Source organism: Salmo trutta, chromosome 16, assembly GCF_901001165.1.
Source record: "Salmo trutta chromosome 16, fSalTru1.1, whole genome shotgun sequence".
Lineage (NCBI taxonomy): Eukaryota > Metazoa > Chordata > Actinopteri > Salmoniformes > Salmonidae > Salmo > Salmo trutta.
Genome location: NC_042972.1, coordinates 5,537,105 through 5,564,676, shown reverse-complemented (window position 1 = coordinate 5,564,676; position 27,572 = coordinate 5,537,105). Strand labels below are relative to the sequence as shown.

At 47.4% G+C, this 27,572-nt stretch overlaps 1 protein-coding gene across 2 annotated transcripts in view; it reads right to left on the bottom strand.

The window, feature by feature from the left end:
- rnf123 (ring finger protein 123) overlaps positions 1-27,572 on the bottom strand; it is a 257,414-nt gene that overhangs the window by 189,797 nt on the left and 40,045 nt on the right. For both annotated transcript variants that reach the window (XM_029692856.1, XM_029692857.1), the window contains exons 21-23: positions 13,005-13,105; positions 10,687-10,879; positions 10,226-10,371 (exon numbers count right to left, since the gene is read on the bottom strand). In XM_029692856.1, the coding sequence (XP_029548716.1) occupies positions 10,226-10,371; positions 10,687-10,879; positions 13,005-13,105 (440 nt within the window). The remainder of the gene's footprint in view (positions 1-10,225; positions 10,372-10,686; positions 10,880-13,004; positions 13,106-27,572) is intronic.

The following is a 27,572-nucleotide window of genomic DNA, read 5'->3' as shown; positions in this document are numbered from 1 at the left end:
ATGACTCCAACCTAAGTGAACTTCCGACTTCAACTGTGTGTGTGTGTGTGTGTGTGTGTGTGTGTGTGTGTGTGTGTGTGTGTGTGTGTGTGTGTGTATGTATATATATATATATATATATATATATATATATATATATATATCTCTGATCTATATGTATGCATATAAAATCTATATGTATGCATATAAAAAAAGAAACGTCCTCTCACTGTCAACTGCATTTATTTTCAGCATAACATAAGATTCAACAACCATACAGGGAAAAGGGCGAGTGCACCATTCAGGGAAAAGGGCGCCATCAGGGACACATCCGGTGCCAAAACCTCCTTTAGTTAAAGGACAAAGGAGTTCTAACGAAGTGAAGGGAGAAATGACCAGACAGGCAGGTATGATGACAAATAACCGTTATCTAAAGGACTCTCATTCCAAGTCTTTAACATTTCCTGCTCAACTGTGTTCATCCCAAATACTACCCTATTTAGTGCACTACGTTATAGGGTTCTGGTCAAAAGTAGTGGATTAAAAATTGGGGGGAAAAAAGGGTGTCAATTGGAACAAATCCCAAATGTAACTTTAAAGAAAAAACAGTCCAGCACACTGCCAATATAAAAGCTGTTAAAGACAGATGCGTCAAGGCTTTAATAGAACAAGGGATATTGGCAACTGCAGTGCCAGACATCCTTTTCTCAAATGATCAGACAATAACAGGCGATACTAGGAGGGTGATTGTCCAAGGTGTTATATACTGAACGAGAGGTGTGCGTGTGTCTCCGTGTGTGTGTGTGTCTGCGCGTGTGTGTGTCTGCGCGTGTGTGTGTCTGCGCGGGTGTGTGTGTGTGTGTGTGTCTGCGCGGGTGTGTGTGTCTGCGCATGTGTGTGTGTCTGCGAGTGTGTGTGTGTGTTTGCGCGTGTGTGTGTGTGTCTGCGCGGGTGTGTGTGTGTGTGTGTGTGTGTCTGCGCGGGTGTGTGTGTGTGTCTGCGCGTGTGTGTGTGTGTGTGTCTGCGCGTGTGTGTGTGTGTCTGCGCGTGTGTGTGTGTGTGTCTGCGCGTGTGTGTGTCTGCGCGTGTGTGTGTCTGCGCGTGTGTGTGTGTCTGCGCGTGTGTGTGTGTCTGCGTGTGTGTGTGTGTCTGCGTGTGTGTGTGTGTCTGCGTGTGTGTCTGCGCGTAAGTGTGTGTGTGTAAGTGTGTGTGCGAAAATGTGTGTGCGAAAATGTGTGTGCGTAACGTGGAGGAAGACAGGCAGAGCTGGCATTGATATATCAGTTGTAAAATGTTTTGCAGACCCACACACTTTTCTGCCATGAAATATGTGCCAAAAATATTTTTTTAAACGCTTCGATCCTTTCTGACAATGAGAGGAAAGAAGTGATTAAATGACTAATCTATTTGGTTTAGGAACTCATTCCTGAAGAACGAGAGACGAATGTGGTACAGCAGATCACAGGATCGACCCCTTACATGAAGAAGAGGAGGATGATGATGATGAGGAGAGGACCACATGTGATCAGAGTGACCACAACATTGTAGCAATAACAAGGAAAGCCAAAATACCAAAAGATTAGGCCTAAAGTAATTTATAAAGAGATCATGCAAAATGTTCTCTCAGGATTCTTTTGTTGAAGATGTAAACATGAATGTTGGTTTGATGCGTCCAGACGCACGCCTGGAAGTATTGGTAAAATGATTCACGGCAATTGTTGCCCAGCATGCACCTGTTAAGAAACTAAACAGAGCCCCCTGGATTGACGATGAATTGAAACATTGAATAGTTCAAAGAAATGATGTGTCAAACAAGTCAGGCTGCTGAGCTGAGTGGTTGACATACAGTACATCGATAAATGTTGTTACTAAATGGAACAACAACAAGAATAAAGTATATTACCAAACCAAGACAAGTGACATAAAACACAATGGAAAAAGACTTGAGTACCTTAAATGATATCATGGGTCAGAAAACCTTTTACAAGAAAAACCTTTCCATATTGCCAATCATTTCAATGATCACTTGTAAAGTGGAAAAACACAGAAGTGAAATGACAACATTTAACAGTGAACCATCATTTATATGTGGACTCCCAATCACGGCCGGATGTGATACAGCCTGGATTCGAACCAGGGACGGTAGTGACGCCTCTTGCATTGAGATGCTTTGTCTTAGACCTCCGCGCCACTCTGGAATTATTACAAATGATTTGCCACTGCTCTTAAACAAAGCTAGAATGATTATGTATGCAGACTCTACATGTCAGCACCCAAAGCCAGTGAGCTCACTGAAATTCTAAATAAGAAGTCACAGTCAGTATCAGAATGGATGAAACTGGTCTTAAATACAACTAAAATTAAAAGCATTGTATGTGGTTTAAAACATTCTCTGAGACCTAAACCTCCACTGGAGTCATGCTCCTGAGTGGCGCAGCGGTCTAAGGCACTGCATCTCAGTGCAAGAGGCGTCACTACTGCCCCTGGTTCGAATCCAGGCTGTATCAGGGATTAGGTGTCTCATAGGGCGGCGCACAATTGGCCCAGCGTCGTCTGGTTTGGCCGGGGGTAGGCCATCCTTGTAAATAAGAATTTGTTCTTACCCGATTTGCCTAGTTAAATAAAGGTTACATTTAAAAAATAAAAATTGTATAAATGGTGTGACCATTGAGCAAGTTGAGGAAGATAAACTCCTAGGTACAACATTGGATGGATAATTATCATGGTCAATTGATATTGGCAAAGTTGTTACAACGGGGAGAAGTATGTCTGTTATAACAAGATGGTCTGTACTAGTTGTTCAAGCATGACAGCATGACAGTCTGCATAACCAAATAACATACAGTTCAGACACCCATAGATACCCCACCACATGCCACCAGGGGTCTCTTCACAGTCCACAAGTCCAAAAACAAATTCACGGCAACAAACAGTATTATACAGAGCCATGATCTCATGGAACTCCCTTCACAGTACAGAGCCATGATCTCCCTTCACAGTATTATACAGAGCCATGATCACATGGAACTCCCTTCACAGTATTATACAGAGCCATGACCACATGGAACTCCCTTCACAGTATTATGCAGAGCCATGATCACATGGAACTCCCTTCACAGTATTATACAGAGCCATGATCTCATGGAACTCCTTCACAGTATTATACAGAGCCATGATCTCATGGAACTGCCTTCACAGTATTATACACAGCCATGATCTCCCTTCACAGTATTATACAGAGACATGATCTCCCTTCACAGTATTATACAGAGCCATGATCTCCCTTCACAGTGTCATGACGTTGGCCTCTTTGGGTACAGGAAGGACAGTTGACCCCCTCCCCTTTGTACCATCACCCAACCTACCTTTCCCCCAACCCAGGGTTGTAAAAATTCCAAGAGGAGAATCTACTACAACATGTTTCATAGAGAGACAAAGGAAATTCTTCCAAGTCATAGAATTGGAGAACCGAGCGACAGGTGTGTTCTGGAGAAGATATGGAAGATTGATGAAGACTCCAGCTACGAACTGGTCCGCTTGGTACAATTTTGTGATACTCAGAAGAGACAATATAGCCATATTACCATAAAACTGTTTACATAATAGCCTCAGCGATGCGACTGGCATCATAATGGTTGTATAAAATGTATTCATAAGGATAAAGCTATTTGTAATACATTGAGATGCTATGTACTGATGTTAATGTGATAGAATTGTATTCCTGTAACCAAGTCGAACTCAGTCATAGGCACGCCCCCAGGGACACATACAGGACCAGGCGTCATTTGACAAGCCTGTTCTATGGGCACTATAAAACACCCCCTGATTTACATTTCTACAGACCAGGCCTCCACTCCATTGTGAGTTTGGCCCATAGGTTTGACCAGCCAAGTACTCTACTGAAAGTGAACCATACCACGTGGTTAACTTTTAGACTATCGATATCGACAGAATAAGAACAAGTCTTTGATATTAATTATTAGTCTGCAGCTAAGTAAATTATATCATCGAACGCGAAGACCAACCACATCCATTCTATGACGACATTAATGAATGTCGCTCTAAAAGATCCATTCTAACCGAGAGAGAGAGAACGCTGACAAACTCTCCATCAGAACAAAACTCTCCAACAAGAATCCGGACCACACATGAGCGTAAATATATATTGATTGCAATTGTTCCCTAATGAGTGAGCCTTCAATTGTCAATTGTTAATATTAATGAACTCTGTGTAACTTCTCAGCTTACCGTTTTATGACCCATTGTCTAACAGACCAGCCATGCTTGTTAGCCAGTAGGGCACATTACTATGCCAATCCTTGGTGACGATAATTACTGTTTGTATGTTTTCTGTTAATTACTTAGTGTAGTAAATAAATGATTTTAAGACAATTGATGTATGGATGATTTTAGTAAAGACTGGGTTCGTGCAGATAACCAAGAATTTACAACTTTCATGATGAGACTGAAAATAATATACGGGTTAATATTGACTGCTATCGATGTAAAATATTACTAAGTATTTTAAGAGTTTATTCAGAAGATAACAGCTCTATAAACGTTATTCTGTGGTGCCCCGACTTTCTAGTTAATTACATTTACATGATTAGCTTAATCAGGTAATATTAATTACAGAGAAATAATTTTATAAGTTAGCATGTCATATCACTTAATCCGGCATAGCCAAAGACACGACAACAGTATTATACAGAGCCATGATCTCCCTTCACAGTATTATACACAGCCATGATCTCCCTTCACAGCATTATACAGAGCCATGATCTCCCTTCACAGTATTATACAGAGCCATGATCTCCCTTCACAGTATTATACAGAGCCATGATCTCCCTTCACAGTATTATACAGAGCCATGATCTCCCTTCACAGTATTATATAGAGCCATGATCACATGGAACTCTTCCATCTCCAATTACACAGTAAACAGCAAAATTACCTAAAGACATGAAGGTCAGTCAATCCAGAACATTTCAATAACTTTATTCAAAGTTTCTTCAAGTGCAGTCGCAAAAACCATCAAGCGCTATGATGAAACTGGCTCTCATGAGGACCGCCACAGGAAAGGAAGACCCAGAGTTCCCTCTGCTGCAGAGGATAAGTTCATTAGAGTTACCAGCCTCAGAAATTGGAGCCCAAATAAATGCTTCAGTGTTCAAGTAACAGACACATCTCAACATCAACTGTTCAGAGGAGACTGCGTGAATCAGGCCTTCATGGACGAATTGCTGCAAAGAAACAACTACTAAAGGAGACCAATAAGAAGAAGAGACTTGCTTGGGCCAAGAAACATGAGCAATGGACATTAGACCGGTGGAAAGCTGTCTTTGGTCTGATGAGTCCCAATTTGAGATTTTTGGTTCCAACCGCCGTGTCTTTGTGAGACGCAGAGTAGATGAACGGATGATCTCCGCATGTGTGGTTCCCACCGTGAAGCATGGAGGAGGAGATGTGATGGTGCTTTGCTGGTGAAACTGTTGGTGATTTATTTAGAATTCAAGGCACACTTAACCTGCATGGCTACCACAGAATTCTGCAGTGATACACCATCCCATCTGATTTGCGCTTAGTGGGACTATTATTTGTTTTTCAACAGGACAATGACTCAACACACCTCCAGGCTGTGTAAGGGCTATTTGACCAAGAAGGAGAGTGATGGAGTGCTGCATCAGATGACCTGGCCTCCACAATCACCCGACCTCAACCCAATTGAGATGGTTTGGGATGAGTTGGACAGCAGAGTGAAGGAAACGCAGCCAACAAGTGCTCAGCATATGTGGGAACTCCTTCAAGACTGTTGGAAAAGCATTCCAGCTGAAGCTGGTTGAGAGAAAGCCAAGAGTGTGCAAAGCTGTCATCAAGGCAAAGGGTGGCTGCTTTGAAGAATCTCAAATATAAAATATATTTTGGTTTCTTTAACACTTTTTTGGTAACTACATGATTCCATATGTGTTATTTCATAGTTTTGATGTCTTCACTGTTATTCTACAATGTAGAATATAGTAAAAATAAAGAAAAACCCTTGAATGAGTAGGTGTGTCCATATTTCAAATTTTTTGTGTTTGTTGTAGACTCCAGGAAGAATAGCTGCTGCCTCTGTAAAAGCTACTGGGGATCCTAATAAACACCTCCCATGTGTCCATCCATACCGGGGTTCAAATAGAGTTTGCTGGATCCTGGAGATGGACACGGTTTGAACATTCAGGGCTATTCTATTGTTTCCATATGACAACTCGTTAAAGCAGAAGTAACGGATTTGAAAGGATTTGAAATAGTACATTAGCCAAGGCCTGTGTGACCTTGTGTTTGTTGACTACTTCACTGACAGACGTTAACCAATCTGAACTACACAACGGTTACCCTGGCTGTCCCCTTGTCCTATTGAACGGGCCCCAATAACCTTGTCCTATTGAACGGCCCCCAATTACCTTGTCCTATTGAATGGCCCCCTACCACCTTGTCCTATTGAACGGGCCCCAATAACCTTGTCCTATTGAATGGCCCCCTACCATCTTGTCCTATGGAATGGTCATCTATTCCCTGTCCTGTTGAATGGCCCCCTGCCCCATTGTCCTATTGAATGGCCCCTTACCATCTTGTCCTATTGAATGGCCCCCTACCCCCTTGTCCTGTTGAATGGCCCCCTAACATCTTGTCCTGTTGAATGCCCCCCTACCATCTTGTCCTGTTGAATGGCCCCCTACCCCCTTGTCCTATTGAATGGCCCCCTACCATCTTGTCCTATTGAATGGTCATCTATTCCCTGTCCTGTTGAATGGCCCCCTACCCCATTGTCCTGTTGAATGGCCCCCTACCACCTTGTCCTACTGAATGGCCCCCTACCCCCTTGTCCTATTGAATGGCCCCCTACCCCCTTGTCCTATTGAATGGCCCCCTACCCCCTTGTCCTATTGAATGCCCCCCTACCATCTTGTCCTATTGAATGGCCCCCATAGCCCCTTGTCCTATTGAATGGCCCCCTACCATCTTGTCCTATTGAATGGTCATCTATTCCCTGTCCTGTTGAATGGCCCCCTATCCCTTTGTCCTACTGAATGGCCCCCTACCACCTTGTCCTACTGAATGGCCCCCTACCATCTTGTCCTGTTGAATGGCCCCCTACCCCATTGTCCTGTTGAATGCCCCCCTACCACCTTGTCCTATTGAATGCCCCCCTACCCCCTTGTCCTGTTGAATGGCCCCCTACCATCTTGTCCTGTTGAATGCCCCCCTACCATCTTGTCCTGTTGAATGGCCCCCTACCCCCTTGTCCTATTGAATGGCCCCTTACCATCTTGTCCTATTGAATGGTCATCTATTCCCTGTCCTGTTGAATGCCCCCCTACCCCATTGTCCTGTTGAATGGCCCCCTACCACCTTGTCCTATTGAATGGCCCCCTACCATCTTGTCCTATTGAATGGTCATCTATGCCCTGTCCTGTTGAATGGCCCCCTACCCCCTTGTCCTACTGAATGGCCCCCTACCATCTTGTCCTATTGAATGGTCATCTATTCCCTGTCCTGTTGAATGCCCCCCTATCCCCTTGTCCTACTGAATGGCCCCCTACCACCTTGTCCTATTGAATGGCCCCCTACCCCCTTGTCCTGTTGAATGGCCCCCTAGCATCTTGTCCTGTTGAATGCCCCCCTACCACCTTGTCCTACTGAATTGCCCCCTACTATCTTGTCCTGTTGAATGGCCCCCTAGCCCCTTGTCCTACTGAATGGCCCCCTACCATCTTGTCCTATTGAATGGTCATCTATTCCCTGTCCTGTTGAATGGCCCCCTACCCCCTTGTCCTACTGAATGGCCCCCTACCACCTTGTCCTACTGAATGGCCCCCTACCATCTTGTCCTGTTGAATGGCCCCCTACCCCCTTGTCCTACTGAATGGCCCCCTACCATCTTGTCCTATTGAATGGTCATCTATTCCCTGTCCTGTTGAATGGCCCCCTACCCCCTTGTCCTACTGAATGGCCCCCTACCACCTTGTCCTATTGAATGGCCCCCTACCCCCTTGTCCTGTTGAATGGCCCCCTAACATCTTGTCCTGTTGAATGCCCCCCTACCATCTTGTCCTGTTGAATGGCCCCCTACCCCCTTGTCCTATTGAATGGCCCACTACCATCTTGTCCTATTGAATGGTCATCTATTCCCTGTCCTATTGAATGGCCCCCTACCCCCTTGTCCTACTGAATGGCCCCCTACCACCTTGTCCTACTGAATGGCCCCCTACCATCTTGTCCTGTTGAATGGCCCCCTAGCCCCTTGTCCTACTGAATGGCCCCCTACCATTTTGTCCTGTTGAATGGCCCCCTACCCCCTTGTCCTACTGAATGGCCCCCTACCCCCTTGTCCTACTGAATGGCCCCCTACCCCATTGTCCTACTGAATGGCCCCCTACCCCATTGTCCTGTTGAATGGCCCCCTACCACCTTGTCCTATTGAATGGCCCCCTACTCCCTTGTCCTGTTGAATGGCCCCCTACCATCTTGTCCTGTTGAATGGCCCCCTACCATATTGTCCTGTTGAATGCCCCCCTACCATCTTGTCCTGTTGAATGCCCCCCTACCATCTTGTCCTGTTGAATGGCCCCCTACCATCTTGTCCTATTGAATGGTCATCTATTCCCTGTCCTGTTGAATGGCCCCCTACCCCCTTGTCCTACTGAATGGCCCCCTAGCCCCTTGTCCTACTGAATGGCCCCCTACCATCTTGTCCTGTTGAATGGCCCCCTACCTCCTTGTCCTACTGAATGGCCCCCTACCATCTTGTCCTGTTGAATGGCCCCCTACCATCTTGTCCTGTTGAATGGCCCCCTACCATCTTGTCCTGTTGAATGGCCCCCTACCATCTTGTCCTGTTGAATGGCCCCCTACCCCATTGTCCTGTTGAATGGCCCCCTACCCCATTGTCCTGTTGAATGGCCCCCTACACCCTTGTCCTGTTGAATGGCCCCCTACACCCTTGTCCTGTTGAATGGCCCCCTACCATCTTGTCCTGTTGAATGGCCCCCTACCTCCTTGTCCTACTGAATGGCCCCCTACCATCTTGTCCTGTTGAATGGCCCCCTACCCCATTGTCCTGTTGAATGGCCCCCTACACCCTTGTCCTGTTGAATGGCCCCCTACACCCTTGTCCTGTTGAATGGCCCCCTACACCCTTGTCCTGTTGAATGGTCTCCAGTGGACACAATTACACCTCAACCTCTTACCTAGAGAGCATTTCAAATCTCAACGACTCCATTACGGCTCCGTATTGAATGACCTCGAGTCAACAGATCCCTGAATTCCCTTTATAGTGCACTACTATAGACCAGACCCCAACGGTGCACCACTATAGACCAGACCCCAACGGTGCACTACTTTAGACCAGATTCCCAACGGTGCACTACTATAGACCAGACCCCAACGGTGCACCGCTTTAGACCAGACCCCAACGGTGCACTGCTTTAGACCAGACCCCAACGCTGCACCGCTTTAGACCAGACCCCAACGGTGCACCGCTTTAGACCAGACCCCAACGGTGCACTGCTTTAGACCAGACCCCAACGCTGCACCGCTTTAGACCAGACCCCAACGGTGCACTACTTTAGACCAGACCCCAACGCTGCACCGCTTTAGACCAGACCCCAACGGTGCACTGCTATAGACCAGACCCCAACGGTGCACCGCTTTAGACCAGACCCCAACGGTGCACTACTTTAGACCAGACCCCAACGGTGCACCGCTTTAGACCAGACCCCAACGGTGCACCGCTTTAGACCAGACCCCAACGGTGCACTACTTTAGACCAGACCCCAACGCTGCACCGCTTTAGACCAGACCCCAACGGTGCACTACTTTAGACCAGACCCCAACGCTGCACCGCTTTAGACCAGACCCCAACGGTGCACTGCTATAGACCAGACCCCAACGGTGCACCGCTTTAGACCAGACCCCAACGGTGCACTACTTTAGACCAGACCCCAACGCTGCACCGCTTTAGACCAGACCCCAACGGTGCACCGCTTTAGACCAGACCCCAACGGTGCACTGCTATAGACCAGACCCCAACGGTGCACCGCTTTAGACCAGACCCCAACGGTGCACCGCTTTAGACCAGACCCCAACGGTGCACTGCTATAGACCAGACCCCAACGGTGCACCGCTTTAGACCAGACCCCAACGGTGCACCGCTTTAGACCAGGCTCCCTTGCCCAGCAGACAGACGGACGCCTCAGCCTCTTACCTTGCCCAGCTGTTGATGAACACTCAGGTTGTACATCATCACAATCCCATCCAAAATCTCCAGCAGAGACTTCTCTGTGATTGGATGGTCGGGCTCTTCCAACGGTCGCCCCAGCAACAGGCCATCGTTACCATGGCTTCCCTCGACTTGAGGAGAGGAAGGGAAGAAAGAAAACATCATGTTCCTAACCTGGTGTTCTGTTCAGTACAATAACCAGACACCCAGGTAATAATAGGTCAAAAAGTACTACACCATTTCTAGAGGTGAGGAATAGATTTTCACACTCATGTGCAGATAATTGGCATCCCACTACATTTTCTGTACTTTAGCCTTGACATCTGTCGACTAAACTCTATATTTACAGTGGTTGAAAGACAGAAAGTGAGAGAGTGAGATATGGAGAAAGAAAGATAAATGTTCTCAACACGCCTCCATGTATATTCAAGGTAAAAGCCACTCACTGTCCTCCTCCGTCCTCTGCTCCACGGCCAGGGTGCGAACTTTAACTTTCTCCGGGGGTGCCAGAGGTCGCCTGGGAGTCATGAGGCTGACAGCAGCAGTACTCAGGAAGCGATTGGCTCGGCCCAGAGTGGGAGAACTGAGCCAGCTGGGTCTGGCCAGGGCACCACCCATAGCCACCGCTCCAAAAGGCCTCTGTTATAGGACAGAGACATGAAGCATTACAATACATCGAGATATGTTGGTAACACTGTATAATGACAGTAAGTCACCCATCACTGTATAACGGGGCAGCAGGTAGCCTAGTGGTTAGAGTGTTGGGCCAGTAACCGAAAGGTTGCAAGATCGAATCCCCGAGCTGACAAGGTAAAAATCTGTCGTTCTGCCCCTGAACAAGGTAGTTAACCCACTGTCCCCGGTTAACCCACGGTTAACCCACTGTCCCCGGGCTAGGCCGTCATTGTAAATAAGAATTTGTTCTTAACTGACTTGCCTAGTTAAATAAAGGATCAATAAAAAAAATGTTTTTCAATTAAATCGCCACCAAGGCCTCTGTAACAACAAAGGAAGAGACACTGTTAAAACACATGGTAATACAGTCATATTGGGGCTCCTGAGTGGAACAGTGGTCTAAGGCACTGCATCTCAGTGCTGGAAGCGTCACTACAGGCCCTGGTTCGATTCCAGGCTGTATCACAAACGGCCGTGATTAGGAGTCCCCATAGGACGGCGGACAATCGGCCCAGCGTCGTCCGGGTTTGGCCCGGGGTACGCCGTCATTGTAAATAATAATTGGTTCATCACTGACTTGCTGTTAATCAGATGGCTACCCGGACTATTCACATTGACTCCCCCTTTTTGCATCCTCCTTTGTACTGGACTCCACCCACATCCTCACTGGACTCCACCCACACCCTGACACATACTACAACACACACTGCTGCTACTCCATCTATCCTGATTGTCTGAGGACACCTGCTTGTCGAATCATTATTAATATGGAGTTGGTCCCCTCTTTGCTGCTATAACAGCCTCCACTCTTCTGGGAAGGCTTTCCACTAGATGTTAGAACATTGCTGCGGGGACTTGCTTCCATTCAGCCACAAGAGCATTAGTGAGGTGGGACACTTGAAGTGGGGGCGATTAGGCCAGGTAGCGTAGTCCTGGCATCCACCAAACCCAGAAACGTCCATCGGACTGCCCGACGGTGAAGCAGGAGAACGCGTTTCCACTGCTTCAGAGTCCAATGGCTGCGAGCTTTACACCACTCCAGCAAATGTTTGGTATTACGCATGGTGATCTTAGGCTTGTGTGCGGCTGCTTGGCTATGGAAACAGTTATTGTGCTGACGTTGCTTCCAGAGGCAGTTTGGAACTCGGTAGTGAGTGTTGCAACCGATGACAAATTATTTTTCTTCAGCACTTAGCGGTCCCGTTCTGTGAGCTTGTGTGGCCTACCACTTCGTGGCTGAGCCGTTGTTGCTCCTATACGTTTCTACTTCACAATAACAACATTTACAGTTGACCGGGGCAGCTCTAGCAGGGCAGAAATTTGACGAACTGACTTGTTGGAAAGGTGGCATCCTATGACGGTGCCACGTTGAAAGTCACTGAGCTCTTCAGTACGGGCCATTCTACTGCAATTGTTTGTCTATGGAGATTGCATGGCTGTGTGCTCGATTTTATAGACCTGTCAGCAACAAGTGTGGCTGAAATAGCTGAATCCACTCATTTGAAAGGGTGTCCACATACTTTTGACAACGTAGTGCATTACCTCAATTACCTGGTACCCCTGCACATCGACTCGGTACCGGTACTCCTTGTATATAGCCTCATTACTACCTGATACCCCTGCACATCGACTCGGTACCGGTACTCCTTGTACATAGCCTCATTACTACCTGGTACCCCTGCACATCGACTCGGTACCGGTACTCCTTGTACCTAGCCTCATTACTACCTGGTACCCCTGCACATCGACTCGGTACCGGTACTCCTTGTATATAGCCTCATTGTTATTTTATTGTGTTACTATTTCTTATTTTTTCTTATTTGGTAATTATTCAAATTTGTCTTACTTTTAAACTCTGCATTATTGTGGAAAGGGCTTGTAAATAAGCATTTCACGGTAAAGTCTACACCTGTTATATTCAGGCACTTGACAAATAAAGTGTGATTTATAACGCTGTACCCAAAAAGGGAGAATTTAGACTTGAGAACACCAATATGGTGGAATCAAGTCATAATCAAATCAAAATGATACCGTCTAAGAGGATGATTTCCAAGAACATCAGTGTGGAGGATAACACCTTCGTCTGTACCTGAGCTGAGCCACTCTCCTCCTCCTCATCCAAATCATCCATAGAGGTAGCCTGGATCTCAGCTGGGTCCATGAGGATGTTGGCTTTGGAGGCCAGGTCATCTAGAAGCACAAAAACAGACAAACACAACAATTACATCATAATACAACTTCGTTACCAGACAGGCTGTATCCTGTCTCCAGAAAGGCTGTATCCTGCCTCCAGACAGGCTGTATCCTGCCTCCAGACAGGCTGTATCCTGCCTCCAGACAGGCTGTATCCTGCCTCCAGACAGGCTGTATCCTGCCTCCAGACAGGCTGTATCCTGCCTCCAGACAGGCTGTATCCTGTCTCCATTATCTTTGGTTTCAAACCATTAGAATGTTTAAACAAGTTCTGACCACCAGGAAGCTACCCTCTCCTGCCAAGCACAAACAGTTCTGACCACCAGGAAGCTACCCTCGCCTGCCAAGCACAAACAGTTCTGACCACCAGGAAGCTACCCTATCCTGCCAAGCACAAACAGTTCTGACCACCAAGAAGCTACCCTCACCTGCCAAGCACAAACAGTTCTGACCACCAGGAAGCTACCCTCTCCTGCCAAGCACAAACAGTTCTGACCACCAGGAAGCTACCCTCTCCTGCCAAGCACAAACAGTTCTGACCACCAGGAAGCTACCCTCTCCTGCCAAGCACAAACAGTTCTGACCACCAGGAAGCTACCCTCTCCTGCCAAGCACAAACAGTTCTGACCACCAGGAAGCTACCCTCGCATGCCAAGCACAAACAGTTCTGACCACCAGGAAACTACCCTCTCCTGCCAAGCACAAACAGTTCTGACCACCAGGAAGCTACCCTCTCCTGCCAAGCACAAACAGTTCTGACCACCAGGAAGCTACCCTCGCCTGCCAAGCACAAACAGTTCTGACCACCAGGAAGCTACCCTATTCTGCCAAGCACAAACAGTTCTGACCACCAGGAAGCTACCCTATCCTGCCAAGCACAAACAGTTCTGACCACCAGGAAGCTACCCTATTCTGCCAAGCACAAACAGTTCTGATAAATACAGTAGCGATAAACAAGTAGCGAGGCTACATACAGTAGCGAGGGTACATACAGTACAGAGGCTACATCCAGTACCGAGGCTACATCCAGTACCGAGGCTACATCCAGTACCGAGGCTACATCCAGTACCGAGGCTACATACACTACCGAGGCTACATACAGTACCGAGGCTACATACAGTAGAGAGTATAGTACCGAGGCTACATACAGTACCGAGGCTACATACAGTACCGAGACTACATACAGTAGAGAGGCTATATACAGTAGAGAGGCTATATACAGTAGCGAGGTTATATACAGCAGAGAGGCTATATACAGTACCGACGTTATATAGAGTAAAGAGGCTACATACAGTAGAGAGGCTATATACAGTAGAGAGGCTATATACAGTAGAGAGGCTATATACAGTAGAGAGGCTATATACAGTAGAGAGGCTACATACAGTAGAGAGGCTACATACAGTAGAGAGGCTATATACAGTAGAGAGGCTATATACAGTAGAGAGGCTATATACAGTAGAGAGGCTACATACAGTAGAGAGGCTATATACAGTAGAGAGGCTATATACAGTAGAGAGGCTATATACAGTAGAGAGGCTATATACAGGCACTGGTTGGTCGGGCCAATTGAGGAAGTATGTACATGAATGTATAGTTAAAGTGACTATGCATATATGATAAACAGAGAGTATCAGCAGCGTAAAAAGAGGGGTTGGGGGGGGGGCACACAATGCAAATAGTCCGGGTAGTTGGGGTGGTTGATTACAGTCATTATTGTGACAGTCTAGTGATGTTGACAGGTTGATCGCTATGGTGATATAGAGAATTCATTACAGCGTCAGCGCTGACCTCTAAGTGTCTGGATATTGTTGTTTACACTTCTTATCACCCAGAACCATCGTAAATCTACAAGGCTATTAAAAATCAGATCAGAGGACGCATCTATAAATCTAGAACTGGTCAGGGGTGTACGCAGGGCCAGGTTCCACCTCCCAGTATTGTGGAAGAGAGGGGACACGTTGTTCATGGCCAGGTGGGGAGGCTACTGCCGCCGACGAATCCAGGTCCTAAACTACTGGAACTTCAAATCCAGTCCATCACATTAGGAGGGAGGACTTAAGTCCCAAAACGCACCCTATTCCCTACACAGTGCACTACTTTTGACCAGAGCTCTATAGCCATTGGTCAAAAGTAGTGCACTATGAAGGGAATATGGTGCCATTTGGTACTCAGGCCACGTCCAAAACAATCTATCACCAGCCAACTTCTCCTCCACTAGTGGTTGAGCTGCTCCTTCTCCTCCTCCTCCTCCTCCTCTACTAAAGTGGTTGAGCTGCTCCTCCTCCTCCTCTACTAAAGTGGTTGAGCTGCTCCTCCTCCTCCTCCTCTACTAAAGTGGTTGAGCTGCTCCTTCTCCTCCTCCTCTACTAAAGTGGTTGAGCTGCTCCTCCTCCTCTACTAAAGTGGTTGAGCTGCTCCTCCTCCTCCTCTACTAAAGTGGTTGAGCTGCTCCTCCTCCTCCTCCTCCTCTTCTACTAAAGTGGTTGAGCTGCTCCTTCTCCTCCTCCTCCTCCTCTACTAGTGGTTGAGCTGCTCCTCCTCCTCCTCCTCCTCTTCTACTAAAGTGGTTGAGCTGCTCCTCCTCCTCCTCCTCTACTAGTGGTTGAGCTGCTCCTCCTCCTCCTTCTCTACTAGTGGTTGAGCTGCTCCTCCTCCTCCTCCACTAAAGTGGTTGAGCTGCTCCTCCTCCTCCTCCTCTACTAAAGTGGTTGAGCTGCTCCTCCTCCTCCTCCTCTACTAAAGTGGTTGAGCTGCTCCTCCTCCTCCTCCTCTACTAAAGTGGTTGAGCTGCTCCTTCTCCTCCTCTTCTACTAAAGTGGTTGAGCTGCTCCTCCTCCTCCACTAAAGTGGTTGAGCTGCTCCTCCTCCTCCACTAAAGTGGTTGAGCTGCTCCTTCTCCTCCACTAAAGTGGTTGAGCTGCTCCTTCTCCTCCACTAAAGTGGTTGAGCTGCTCCTCCTCCTCCTCTACTAAAGTGGTTGAGCTGCTCCTCCTCCTCCTCCTCCTCCACTAAAGTGGTTGAGCTGCTCCTCCTCCTCCTCCTCTTCTACTAAAGTGGTTGAGCTGCTCCTCCTCCTCTACTAAAGTGGTTGAGCTGCTCCTTCTCCTCCTCTTCTACTAAAGTGGTTGAGCTGCTCCTTCTCCTCCACTAAAGTGGTTGAGCTGCTCCTTCTCCTCCACTAAAGTGGTTGAGCTGCTCCTTCTCCTCCACTAAAGTGGTTGAGCTGCTCCTTCTCCTCCACTAAAGTGGTTGAGCTGCTCCTTCTCCTCCACTAAAGTGGTTGAGCTGCTCCTTCTCCTCCACTAAAGTGGTTGAGCTGCTCCTCCTCCTCCACTAAAGTGGTTGAGCTGCTCCTCCTCCTCCTCCTCCACTAAAGTGGTTGAGCTGCTCCTTCTCCTCCTCCTCCACTAAAGTGGTTGAGCTGCTCCTTCCCCTGCTCCTTCATTAAAGTGGTTGAGCTGCTCCTTCTCCTCCACTAAAGTGGTTGAGCTGCTCCTCCTCCTCCACTAAAGTGGTTGAGCTGCTCTTTCTCCTCCTCCTCCACTAAAGTGGTTGAGCTGCTCCTCCTCCTCCTCCTCCACTAAAGTGGTTGAGCTGCTCCTTCCCCTGCTCCTTCATTAAAGTGGTTGAGCTGCTCCTCCTCCTCCACTAAAGTGGTTGAGCTGCTCCTTCTCCTCCACTAAAGTGGTTGAGCTGTTCCTTCTCCTCCACTAAAGTGGTTGAGCTGCTCCTTCTCCTGCTCCTCCACTAAAGTGGTTGAGCTGCTCCTTCTCCTCCACTAAAGTGGTTGAGCTCCTCCTCCTCCTCCACTAAAGTGGTTGAGCTGCTCCTTCTCCTGCTCCTCCACTAAAGTGGTTGAGCTGCTCCTTCTCCTCCACTAAAGTGGTTGAGCTCCTCCTCCTCCTCCTCCTCCACTAAAGTGGTTGAGCTGCTCCTTCTCCTTTACTAAAGTGGTTGAGCTGCTCCTCCTCCTCCACTAAAGTGGTTGAGCTGCTCCTCCTCCTCCACTAAAGTGGTTAAGCTGCTCTTCCTCCTTCTCCTTCTCTACTAAAGTGGTTGAGCTGCTCCTTCTCCTCCACGAAAGTGGTTGATTGAAATCTATACTGAACAAAAATATAAAAACGTAACATGCAACAATTTACTGACTAGGTAGCCTAGTGGTTAGAGCGTTGGACTAGTAACCCGAAAGGTTGCCAGATCAAATCCCCGAGCCGACAAGGTAAAAATCTGTTGTTCTGCCCCTGAACAAGGCAGTTAACCCACTGTTCCTAGACCATCATTGTAAATAAGAATTTGTTCTTAACTGACTTGCCTAGTTAAATAAAGGTAAAATAAAAAAAAATACATTAAGGCCCTAATCTACAGAGTTCACATGACTGGGAATACAGATATGCATCTGTTGGTCAGATGTGTGAGTTGATCAAAAAAAGTCAGTATTTAGTGTGACCACCATTTCCCTCATGCTGCGACACATCTCCTTCGCATAGAGTTGATCAGGCTGTTGATTGTGGCCTGTGGAATGTTTTCCCCACTGCTCTTCTATGGCTGTGCGAAGTTGCTGGATATTGGCAGGAAATTAAACATGATGTTGTACACATCGATCCAGAGCATCCCAAACACGCTCAATGGGTGACATGTCAGGTTTGTTAGCAGACGATGGAAGAACTGGGACATTTTCAGCTTCCAGTAATTGTGTAAAAGATACTAGCTGAAACACGAGACGATGACAGCGGATGAACGGCACGACAATGGGCCTCAGGATCTCGGCACGGTATCTCTGTGCATTCAAATTGCCCTCGATAAAATGCAATTGTGTTCGTTGTCCATAGCTTCGTTGTTCGTACGTGGTGTGCGGTTGTGGGCCCGTTGAACTTACTGCCAAATTCTTAAAAATGACATTCGAGGTGGATTATGGTAGAGAAATGAACATTCAATGCTCTGGTGGACATTCCTGCATTCAGCATGCCAATTGCACGCTCCCTCAAAGCTTGAGACATCTGTAGCATTGTGTTGTGTGACAAAACTGCACATTTTAGAGAGTGGCCTTTTATTGTCCACAGCACAAGGTGCACCTGTACAATGATCATGCTGTTTAATCAGCTTCTTGATATGCCACACCTGTCAGGTGGATGGATTATCTTGGCAAAAGATAAAATGCTCACAAATAGGGATTTAAAGAAATTTGTTCACAACATGACAGAAAAAAAACATTTTGAAAAATTTGGACAATTTCTGGGATCTTTTATTTTAAGTCATGAAACATGGGACCAACACTTTACATGTTGTGTTCATATTTTTGTTCAGTGTAGATGAAATGTCAAACTAGATTAAAGAGAGGAGATATATAGAGGGGAACCACCACCTTCTGGTCAGCTCAACTGGACCTCATGTTAAACACCACCACCATCTCCTGGTCAGCTCAACTGGACCCCATGTTAAACACCACCACCATCTCCTGGTCAGCTCAACTGGACCTCATGTTAAACACCACCACCATCTCCTGGTCAGCTCAACTGGACCTCATGTTATTCACCACCACCATCTCCTGGTCAGCTCAACTGGACCTCATGTTAAACACCACCACCATCTCCTGGTCAGCTCAACTGGACCTCATGTTAAACACCACCACCATCTCCTGGTCAGCTCAACTGGACCTCATGTTAAACACCACCACCATCTCCTGGTCAGCTCAACTGGACCCCATGTTAAACACCACCACCATCTCCTGGTCAGCTCAACTGGACCTCATGTTAAACACCACCACCAACTCCTGGTCAGCTCAACTGAACCTCATGTTAAACACCACCACCATCTCCTGGTCAGCTCAACTGGACCTCATGTTAAACACCACCACCATCTCCTGGTCAGCTCAACTGGACCTCATGTTAAACACCACCACCATCTCCTGGTCAGCTCAACTGGACCTCATGTTAAACACCACCACCATCTCCTGGTCAGCTCAACTGGACCCCATGTTAAACACCACCACCATCTCCTGGTCAGCTCAACTGGACCTCATGTTAAACACCACCACCATCTCCTGGTCAGCTCAACTGGACCTCATGTTATTCACCACCACCATCTCCTGGTCAGCTCAACTGGACCTCATGTTAAACACCACCACCATCTCCTGGTCAGCTCAACTGGACCTCATGTTAAACACCACCACCATCTCCTGGTCAGCTCAACTGGACCTCATGTTAAACACCACCACCATCTCCTGGTCAGCTCAACTGGACCTCATGTTAAACACCACCACCATCTCCTGGTCAGCTCAACTGGACCTCATGTTAAACACCACCACCATCTCCTGGTCAGCTCAACTGGACCTCATGATAAACACCACCACCATCTCCTGGTCAGCTCAACTGGACCTCATGTTAAACACCACCACCATCTCCTGGTCAGCTCAACTGGACCCCATGTTAAACACCACCACCATCTCCTGGTCAGCTCAACTGGACCCCATGTTAAACACCACCACCATCTCCTGGTCAGCTCAACTGGACCCCATGTTAAACACCACCACCATCTCCTGGTCAGCTCAACTGGACCTCATGTTACACACCACCACCATCTCCTGGTCAGCTCAACTGGACCCCATGTTAAACACCACCACCATCTCCTGGTCAGCTCAACTGGACCGCAGACTTGTTTACGCTGTTGTGCGTTTTTACTTTGCTACCTGACGGTTTTTACTTTTTCATTACCGTATATTTTTACTTTTTCCCTCACTCAACTTTTTTTTTCATTCAACTTTCCTACCCCGGAGGTTTTATCTGGACATGGTTCGTCAGGACTTCAAACAGCCGAAGCTAAGTAACATTAACATGATGCCTTCTAATTGCAGTCGTTGTACTCATAATATACAGGAGAACGATCGCCTTACGGCAAGGATAGCTGTGCTGCAAGCCCAGCTTCAGACGCAATCGTTAGGCAAGGGTCATTTCAGTGTAGGAAAGGATGAAACAGCGTCTGTGCCACCAGCAAGTACAGATAGTAACGTTAGTATAAACCCCCTCGCACGGTCCCCGCAGCCGGACATCTTTCTCATGGCTTCTGGAGGGAAACGCTGTAGGAATGCTCAACCGGTGTCGCATATTCAGCCGACAGAAACTTTCAACCGGTTCTCCCCGTTAAGCGAGTCGGAGTCGGAGGCCGAGACTTCTCTGGTCTCTGCTCCTCCCGCTGTGGGGTCTGAGACGCCGACGGCTCCCACCATTAGCTCTGACAAATTGAAAACGCTAGTCATTGGCGACTCCATTACCCGCAGTATTAGACTTAAAACTAATCATCCAGCGATCATACACTGTTTACCAGGGGGCAGGGCTACCGACGTTAAGGCTAATCTAAAGACGGTGCTGGCTAAAGCTAAAACTGGCGAGTGTAGAGAGTATAGAGATATTGTTATCCACGTCGGCACCAACGATGTTAGGATGAAACAGTCAGAGGTCACCAAGCGCAATATAGCTTCAGCGTGTAAATCAGCTAGAAAGATGTGTCGGCATCGAGTAATTGTCTCTGGCCCCCTCCCAGTTAGGGGGAGTGATGAGCTCTACAGCAGAGTCTCACAACTCAATCGCTGGATGAAAACTGTTTTCTGCCCCTCCCAAAAGATAGAATTTGTAGATAACTGGCCCTCTTTCTGGGATTCACCCACAAACAGGACCAAGCCTGGCCTGCTGAGGAGTGACGGACTCCATCCTAGCTGGAGGGGTGCTCTCATCTTATCTACGAACATAGACAGGGCTCTAACTCCTCTAGCTCCACAATGAAATAGGGTGCAGGCCAGGCAACAGGCTGTTAGCCAGCCTGCCAGCTTAGTGGAGTCTGCCACTAGCACAGTTAGCGTAGTCAGCTCAGCTTTCCCCATTGAGACCGTGTCTGTGCCTCGATCTTGGTTGGGCAAAATTAAAAATGGCGGTGTTCGCTTCAGTAATCTTACTAGTATAAAGACCTCCTCCATTCCTGCCATTATTGAAAGAGATTGTGATACTTCACATCTCAAAATTGGGTTACTTAATGTTAGATCCCTCACTTCCAAGGCAGTTATAGTCAATGAACTAATCACTGATCATAATCTTGATGTGATTGGCCTGACTGAAACATGGCTTAAGCCTGATGAATTTACTGTGTTAAATGAGGCCTCACCCCCTGGTTACACTAGTGACCAAACCCCCCGTGCATCCGGCAAAGGCGGAGGTGTTGCTAACATTTACGATAGCAAATTTCAATTTACAAAAAAAAAAACAATGACGTTTTCGTCTTTTGAGCTTCTAGTCATGAAATCTATGCAGCCTACTCAATCACTTTTTATAGCTACTGTTTACAGGCCTCCTGGGCCATATGCAGTGTTCCTTACTGAGTTCCCTGAATTCCTATCGGATCTTGTAGTCATAGCAGATAATATTCTAATTTTTGGTGACTTTAACATTCACATGGAAAAGTCCACAGACCCACTCCAAAAGGCTTTCGGAGCCATCATCGACTCAGTGGGTTTTGTCCAACATGTTTCTGGACCTACTCACTGCCACAGTCATACTCTGGACCTAGTTTTGTCCCATGGAATAAATGTTGTGGATCTTAATGTTTTTCCTCATAATCCTGGATTATCGGACCACCATTTTATTGCGTTTACAATTGCAACAAATAATCTGCTCAGACCCCAACCAAGGAAGATTAAAAGTCGTGCTATAAATTCTCAGACAACCCAAAGATTCCTTGATGCCCTTCCAGACTCCCTCTGCCTACCCAAGGACGTCAGAGGACAAGAATCAGTTAACCACCTAACCGAGGAACTCAATTCAACCTTGCGCAATACCCTAGATGCAGTTGCACCCCTAAAAATTAAAAACATCTGTCATAAGAAACTAGCTCCCTGGTATACAGAAAATACACGAGCTCTGAAGCAAGCTTCCAGAAAATTGGAACGGAAATGGCGCCACACTAAACTGGAAGTCTTCCGACTAGCTTGGAAAGACAGTACCGTGCAGTATCGAAGAGCCCTCACTGCTGCACGATCATCCTATTTTTCCAACTTAATTGAGGAAAATAAGAACAATCCGAAATTTCTTTTTGACACTGTCGCAAAGCTAACTAAAAAGCAGCATTCGCAAATGGAGGATGGCTTTCACTTCAGCAGTAATAAATTTATGAACTTTTTTGAGGAAAAGATCATGATCATTAGAAAGCAAATTACGGACTCCTCTTTAAATCTGGGTATTCCTCCAGGGCTTCATTGTCCAGAGTCTGCACAACTCTGCCAGGACCTTGGCTCAAGGGAGATACTAAAGTGTTTTAGTACTATATCTCTTGACACAATGATGAAAATAATCATGGCCTCCAAACCCTCAAGCTGCATACTGGACCCTATTCCAACTAAACTACTGAAAGAGCTGCTTCCTGTGCTTGGCCCTCCTATGTTGAACATAATAAACGGCTCTCTATCCACCGGATGTGTACCAAGCTCACTAAAAGTGGCAGTAATAAAGCCTCTCTTGAAAAAGCCGAATCTTGACCCAGAAATTATAAAAAACTATCGGCCTATATCGAATCTTCCATTCCTCTCAAAAATTTTAGAAAAAGTTGTTGCGCAGCAACTCACTGCCTTCCTGAAGACAAACAATGTATACGAAACAATGTAGACCCCATCATAGCACTGAGACTGCACTTGTGATGGTGGTAAATGACCTTTTAATGACGTCAGACCGAGGCTCTGCATCTGTCCTCATGCTCCTAGATCTTAGTGCCGCTTTTGATACCATCGATCACCACATTCTTTTGGAGAGATTGGAAACCCAAATTGGTCTACATGGACAAGTTCTGGCCTGGTTTAGATCTTATCTGTCGGAAAGATATCAGTTTGTCTCTGTGAATGGTTCGTCCTCTGACAAATCAATTGTAAATTTCGGTGTTCCTCAAGGTTCCGTTCTAGGACCACTATTGTTTTCACTATATATTTTACCTCTTGGGGATGTCATTCGAAAACATAATGTTAAATTTCACTGCTATGCGGACGACACACAGCTGTACATTTCAATGAAACATGGTGAAGCCCCAAAATTGCTCTCGCTAGAAGCCTGTGTTTCAGACATAAGGAAGTGGATGGCTGCAAATTTTCTACTTTTAAACTCGGACAAAACAGAGATGCTTGTCCTAGGTCCCAAGAAACAAAGAGATCTTCTGTTGAATCTGACAATTAATCTGGATGGTTGTACAGTCGTCTCAAATAAAACTGTGAAGGACCTCGGCGTTACTCTGGACCCTGATCTCTCTTTTGAAGAACATATCAAGACTGCTTCAAGGACAGCTTTTTTCCATCTACGTAACATTGCAAAAATCAGAAACTTTCTGTCCAAAAATGACGCAGAAAAATTAATCCATGCTTTTGTTACTTCTAGGCTCGACTACTGCAATGCTCTACTTTCCGGCTACCCGGATAAAGCACTAAACAAACTTCAGTTAGTGCTAAATACGGCTGCTAGAATCCTGACTAGAACCAAAAAATTTGATCATATTACTCCAGTGCTAGCTTCCCTACACTGGCTTCCTGTTAAGGCAAGGGCTGATTTCAAGGTTTTACTGCTAACCTACAAAGCATTACATGGGCTTGCTCCTACCTATCTTTCCGATTTGGTCCTGCCGTACATACCTACGCGTACGCTACGGTCACAAGACGCAGGCCTCCTAATTGTCCCTAGAATTTCTAAGCAAACGGCTGGAGGTAGGGCTTTCTCCTATAGAGCTCCATTTTTATGGAATGGTCTGCCTACCCATGTGAGAGACGCAGACTCAGTCTCAACCTTTAAGTCTTTACTGAAGACTTATCTCTTCAGTAGGTCCTATGATTAAGTATAGTCTGGCCCAGGAGTGTGAAGGTGAACGGAAAGGCTGGAGCAACGAACCGCCCTTGCTGTCTCTGCCTTGTCGGTTCCCCTCTTCCCACTGGGATTCTCTGCCTCTAACCCTTTTACAGGGGCTGAGTCACTGACTTACTGGTGTTCTTCCATGCCGTCCATGGGAGGGGTGCGTCACTTGAGTAGGTTGAGCCACTGACGTGGTCTTCCTGTCTGGGTTGGCGCCCCCCCCTTGGGTTGTGCCGTGGCGGACATCTTTGTGGGCTATACTCGGCCTTGTCTTCGGACGGTAAGTTGGTGGTTGTAGATATCCCTCTAGTGGTGTGGGGGGCTGTGCTTTGGCAAAGTGGGTGGGGTTATATCCTGCCTGTTTGGCCCTGTCCGGGGGTATCATCGGATGGGGCCACAGTGTCTTCTGATCCCTCCTGTCTCAGCCTCCAGTATTTATGCTGCAGTAGTTTATGTGTCGGGGGGCTAGGGTCAGTCTGTTACATCTGGAGTATTCTCTTGTCTTATCCGGTGTCCTGTGTGAATGTAAATATGCTCTCTCTAATTCTCTCTTTCTTTCTTTCTTTCTTTCTCTCGGAGGACCTGAGCCCTAGGACTACCTGGCATGATGACTCCTTGCTGTCCCCAGTCCACCTGGCCATGCTGCTGCTCCAGTTTCAACTGTTCTGCCTGCGGCTACGGAACCCTGACCTGTTCACCGGACGTGCTTGTTGCACCCTCGACAATTACTATGATTATTATTATTTGACCATGCTGGTCATTTACGAACATTTTAACATCTTGACTATGTTCTGTTATAATATCCACCCGGCACAGCCAGAAGAGGACTGGCCACCCCTCATAGCCTGGTTCCTCTCTAGGTTTCTTCCTAGGTTTTTGGCCTTTCTCAGGAGTTTTTCCTAGGGAGTTTTTCCCAGCCACCGTGCTTCTTTCACATGCATTGCTTGCTGTTTGGGGTTTTAGGCTGGGTTTCTGTACAGCACTTTGAGATTTCAGCTGATGTACGAAGGGCTATATAAATAAATTTGATTTGATTTGATTTGATGTTAAACACCACCACCATCTCCTGGTCAGCTCAACTGGACCTCATGTTAAACACCACCACCATCTCCTGGTCAGCTCAACTGGACCTCATGTTAAACACCACCACCATCTCCTGGTCAGCTCAACTGGACCTCATGTTAAACACCACCACCATCTCCTGGTCAGCTCAACTGGACCCCATGTTAAACACCACCACCATCTCCTGGTCAGCTCAACTGGACCCCATGTTAAACACCACCACCACCTTCTGGTCAGCTCAACTGGACCTCATGTTAAACACCACCACCATCTCCTGGTCAGCTCAACTGGACCTCATGTTAAACACCACCACCATCTCCTGGTCAGCTCAACTGGACCTCATGTTAAACACCACCACCATCTCCTGGTCAGCTCAACTGGACCTCATGTTAAACACCACCACCATCTCCTGGTCAGCTCAACTGGACCTCATGTTAAACACCACCACCATCTCCTGGTCAGCTCAACTGGACCTCATGTTAAACACCACCACCATCTCCTGGTCAGCTCAACTGGACCCCATGTTAAACACCACCACCATCTCCTGGTCAGCTCAACTGGACCCCATGTTAAACACCACCACCATCTCCTGGTCAGCTCAACTGGACCCCATGTTAAACACCACCACCATCTCCTGGTCAGCTCAACTGGACCTCATGTTACACACCACCACCATCTCCTGGTCAGCTCAACTGGACCCCATGTTAAACACCACCACCATCTCCTGGTCAGCTCAACTGGACCTCATGTTAAACACCACCACCATCTCCTGGTCAGCTCAACTGGACCTCATGTTAAACACCACCACCATCTCCTGGTCAGCTCAACTGGACCCCATGTTAAACACCACCACCATCTCCTGGTCAGCTCAACTGGACCCCATGTTAAACACCACCACCATCTCCTGGTCAGCTCAACTGGACCTCATGTTACACACCACCACCATCTCCTGGTCAGCTCAACTGGACCCCATGTTAAACACCACCACCATCTCCTGGTCAGCTCAACTGGACCTCATGTTAAACACCACCACCATCTCCTGGTCAGCTCAACTGGACCTCATGTTAAACACCACCACCATCTCCTGGTCAGCTCAACTGGACCTCATGTTAAACACCACCACCATCTCCTGGTCAGCTCAACTGGACCTCATGTTAAACACCACCACCATCTCCTGGTCAGCTCAACTGGACCTCATGTTAAACACCACCACCATCTCCTGGTCAGCTCAACTGGACCCCATGTTAAACACCACCACCATCTCCTGGTCAGCTCAACTGGACCCCATGTTAAACACCACCACCACCTTCTGGTCAGCTCAACTGGACCTCATGTTAAACACCACCACCATCTCCTGGTCAGCTCAACTGGACCTCATGTTAAACACCACCACCATCTCCTGGTCAGCTCAACTGGACCTCATGTTAAACACCACCACCATCTCCTGGTCAGCTCAACTGGACCTCATGTTAAACACCACCACCATCTCCTGGTCAGCTCAACTGGACCTCATGTTAAACACCACCACCATCTCCTGGTCAGCTCAACTGGACCTCATGTTAAACACCACCACCATCTCCTGGTCAGCTCAACTGAACCTCATGTTAAACACCACCACCATCTCCTGGTCAGCTCAACTGGACCTCATGTTAAACACCACCACCATCTCCTGGTCAGCTCAACTGGACCTCATGTTAAACACCACCACCATCTCCTGGTCAGCTCAACTGGACCTCATGTTAAACACCACCACCATCTCCTGGTCAGCTCAACTGGACCTCATGTTAAACACCACCACCATCTCCTGGTCAGCTCAACTGGACCTCATGTTAAACACCACCACCATCTCCTGGTCAGCTCAACTGGACCTCATGTTAAACACCACCACCATCTCCTGGTCAGCTCAACTGGACCCCATGTTAAACACCACCACCATCTCCTGGTCAGCTCAACTGGACCCCATGTTAAACACCACCACCATCTCCTGGTCAGCTCAACTGGACCCCATGTTAAACACCACCACCATCTCCTGGTCAGCTCAACTGGACCTCATGTTACACACCACCACCATCTCCTGGTCAGCTCAACTGGACCCCATGTTAAACACCACCACCATCTCCTGGTCAGCTCAACTGGACCTCATGTTAAACACCACCACCATCTCCTGGTCAGCTCAACTGGACCTCATGTTAAACACCACCACCATCTCCTGGTCAGCTCAACTGGACCCCATGTTAAACACCACCACCATCTCCTGGTCAGCTCAACTGGACCCCATGTTAAACACCACCACCATCTCCTGGTCAGCTCAACTGGACCTCATGTTACACACCACCACCATCTCCTGGTCAGCTCAACTGGACCCCATGTTAAACACCACCACCATCTCCTGGTCAGCTCAACTGGACCTCATGTTAAACACCACCACCATCTCCTGGTCAGCTCAACTGGACCTCATGTTAAACACCACCACCATCTCCTGGTCAGCTCAACTGGACCTCATGTTAAACACCACCACCATCTCCTGGTCAGCTCAA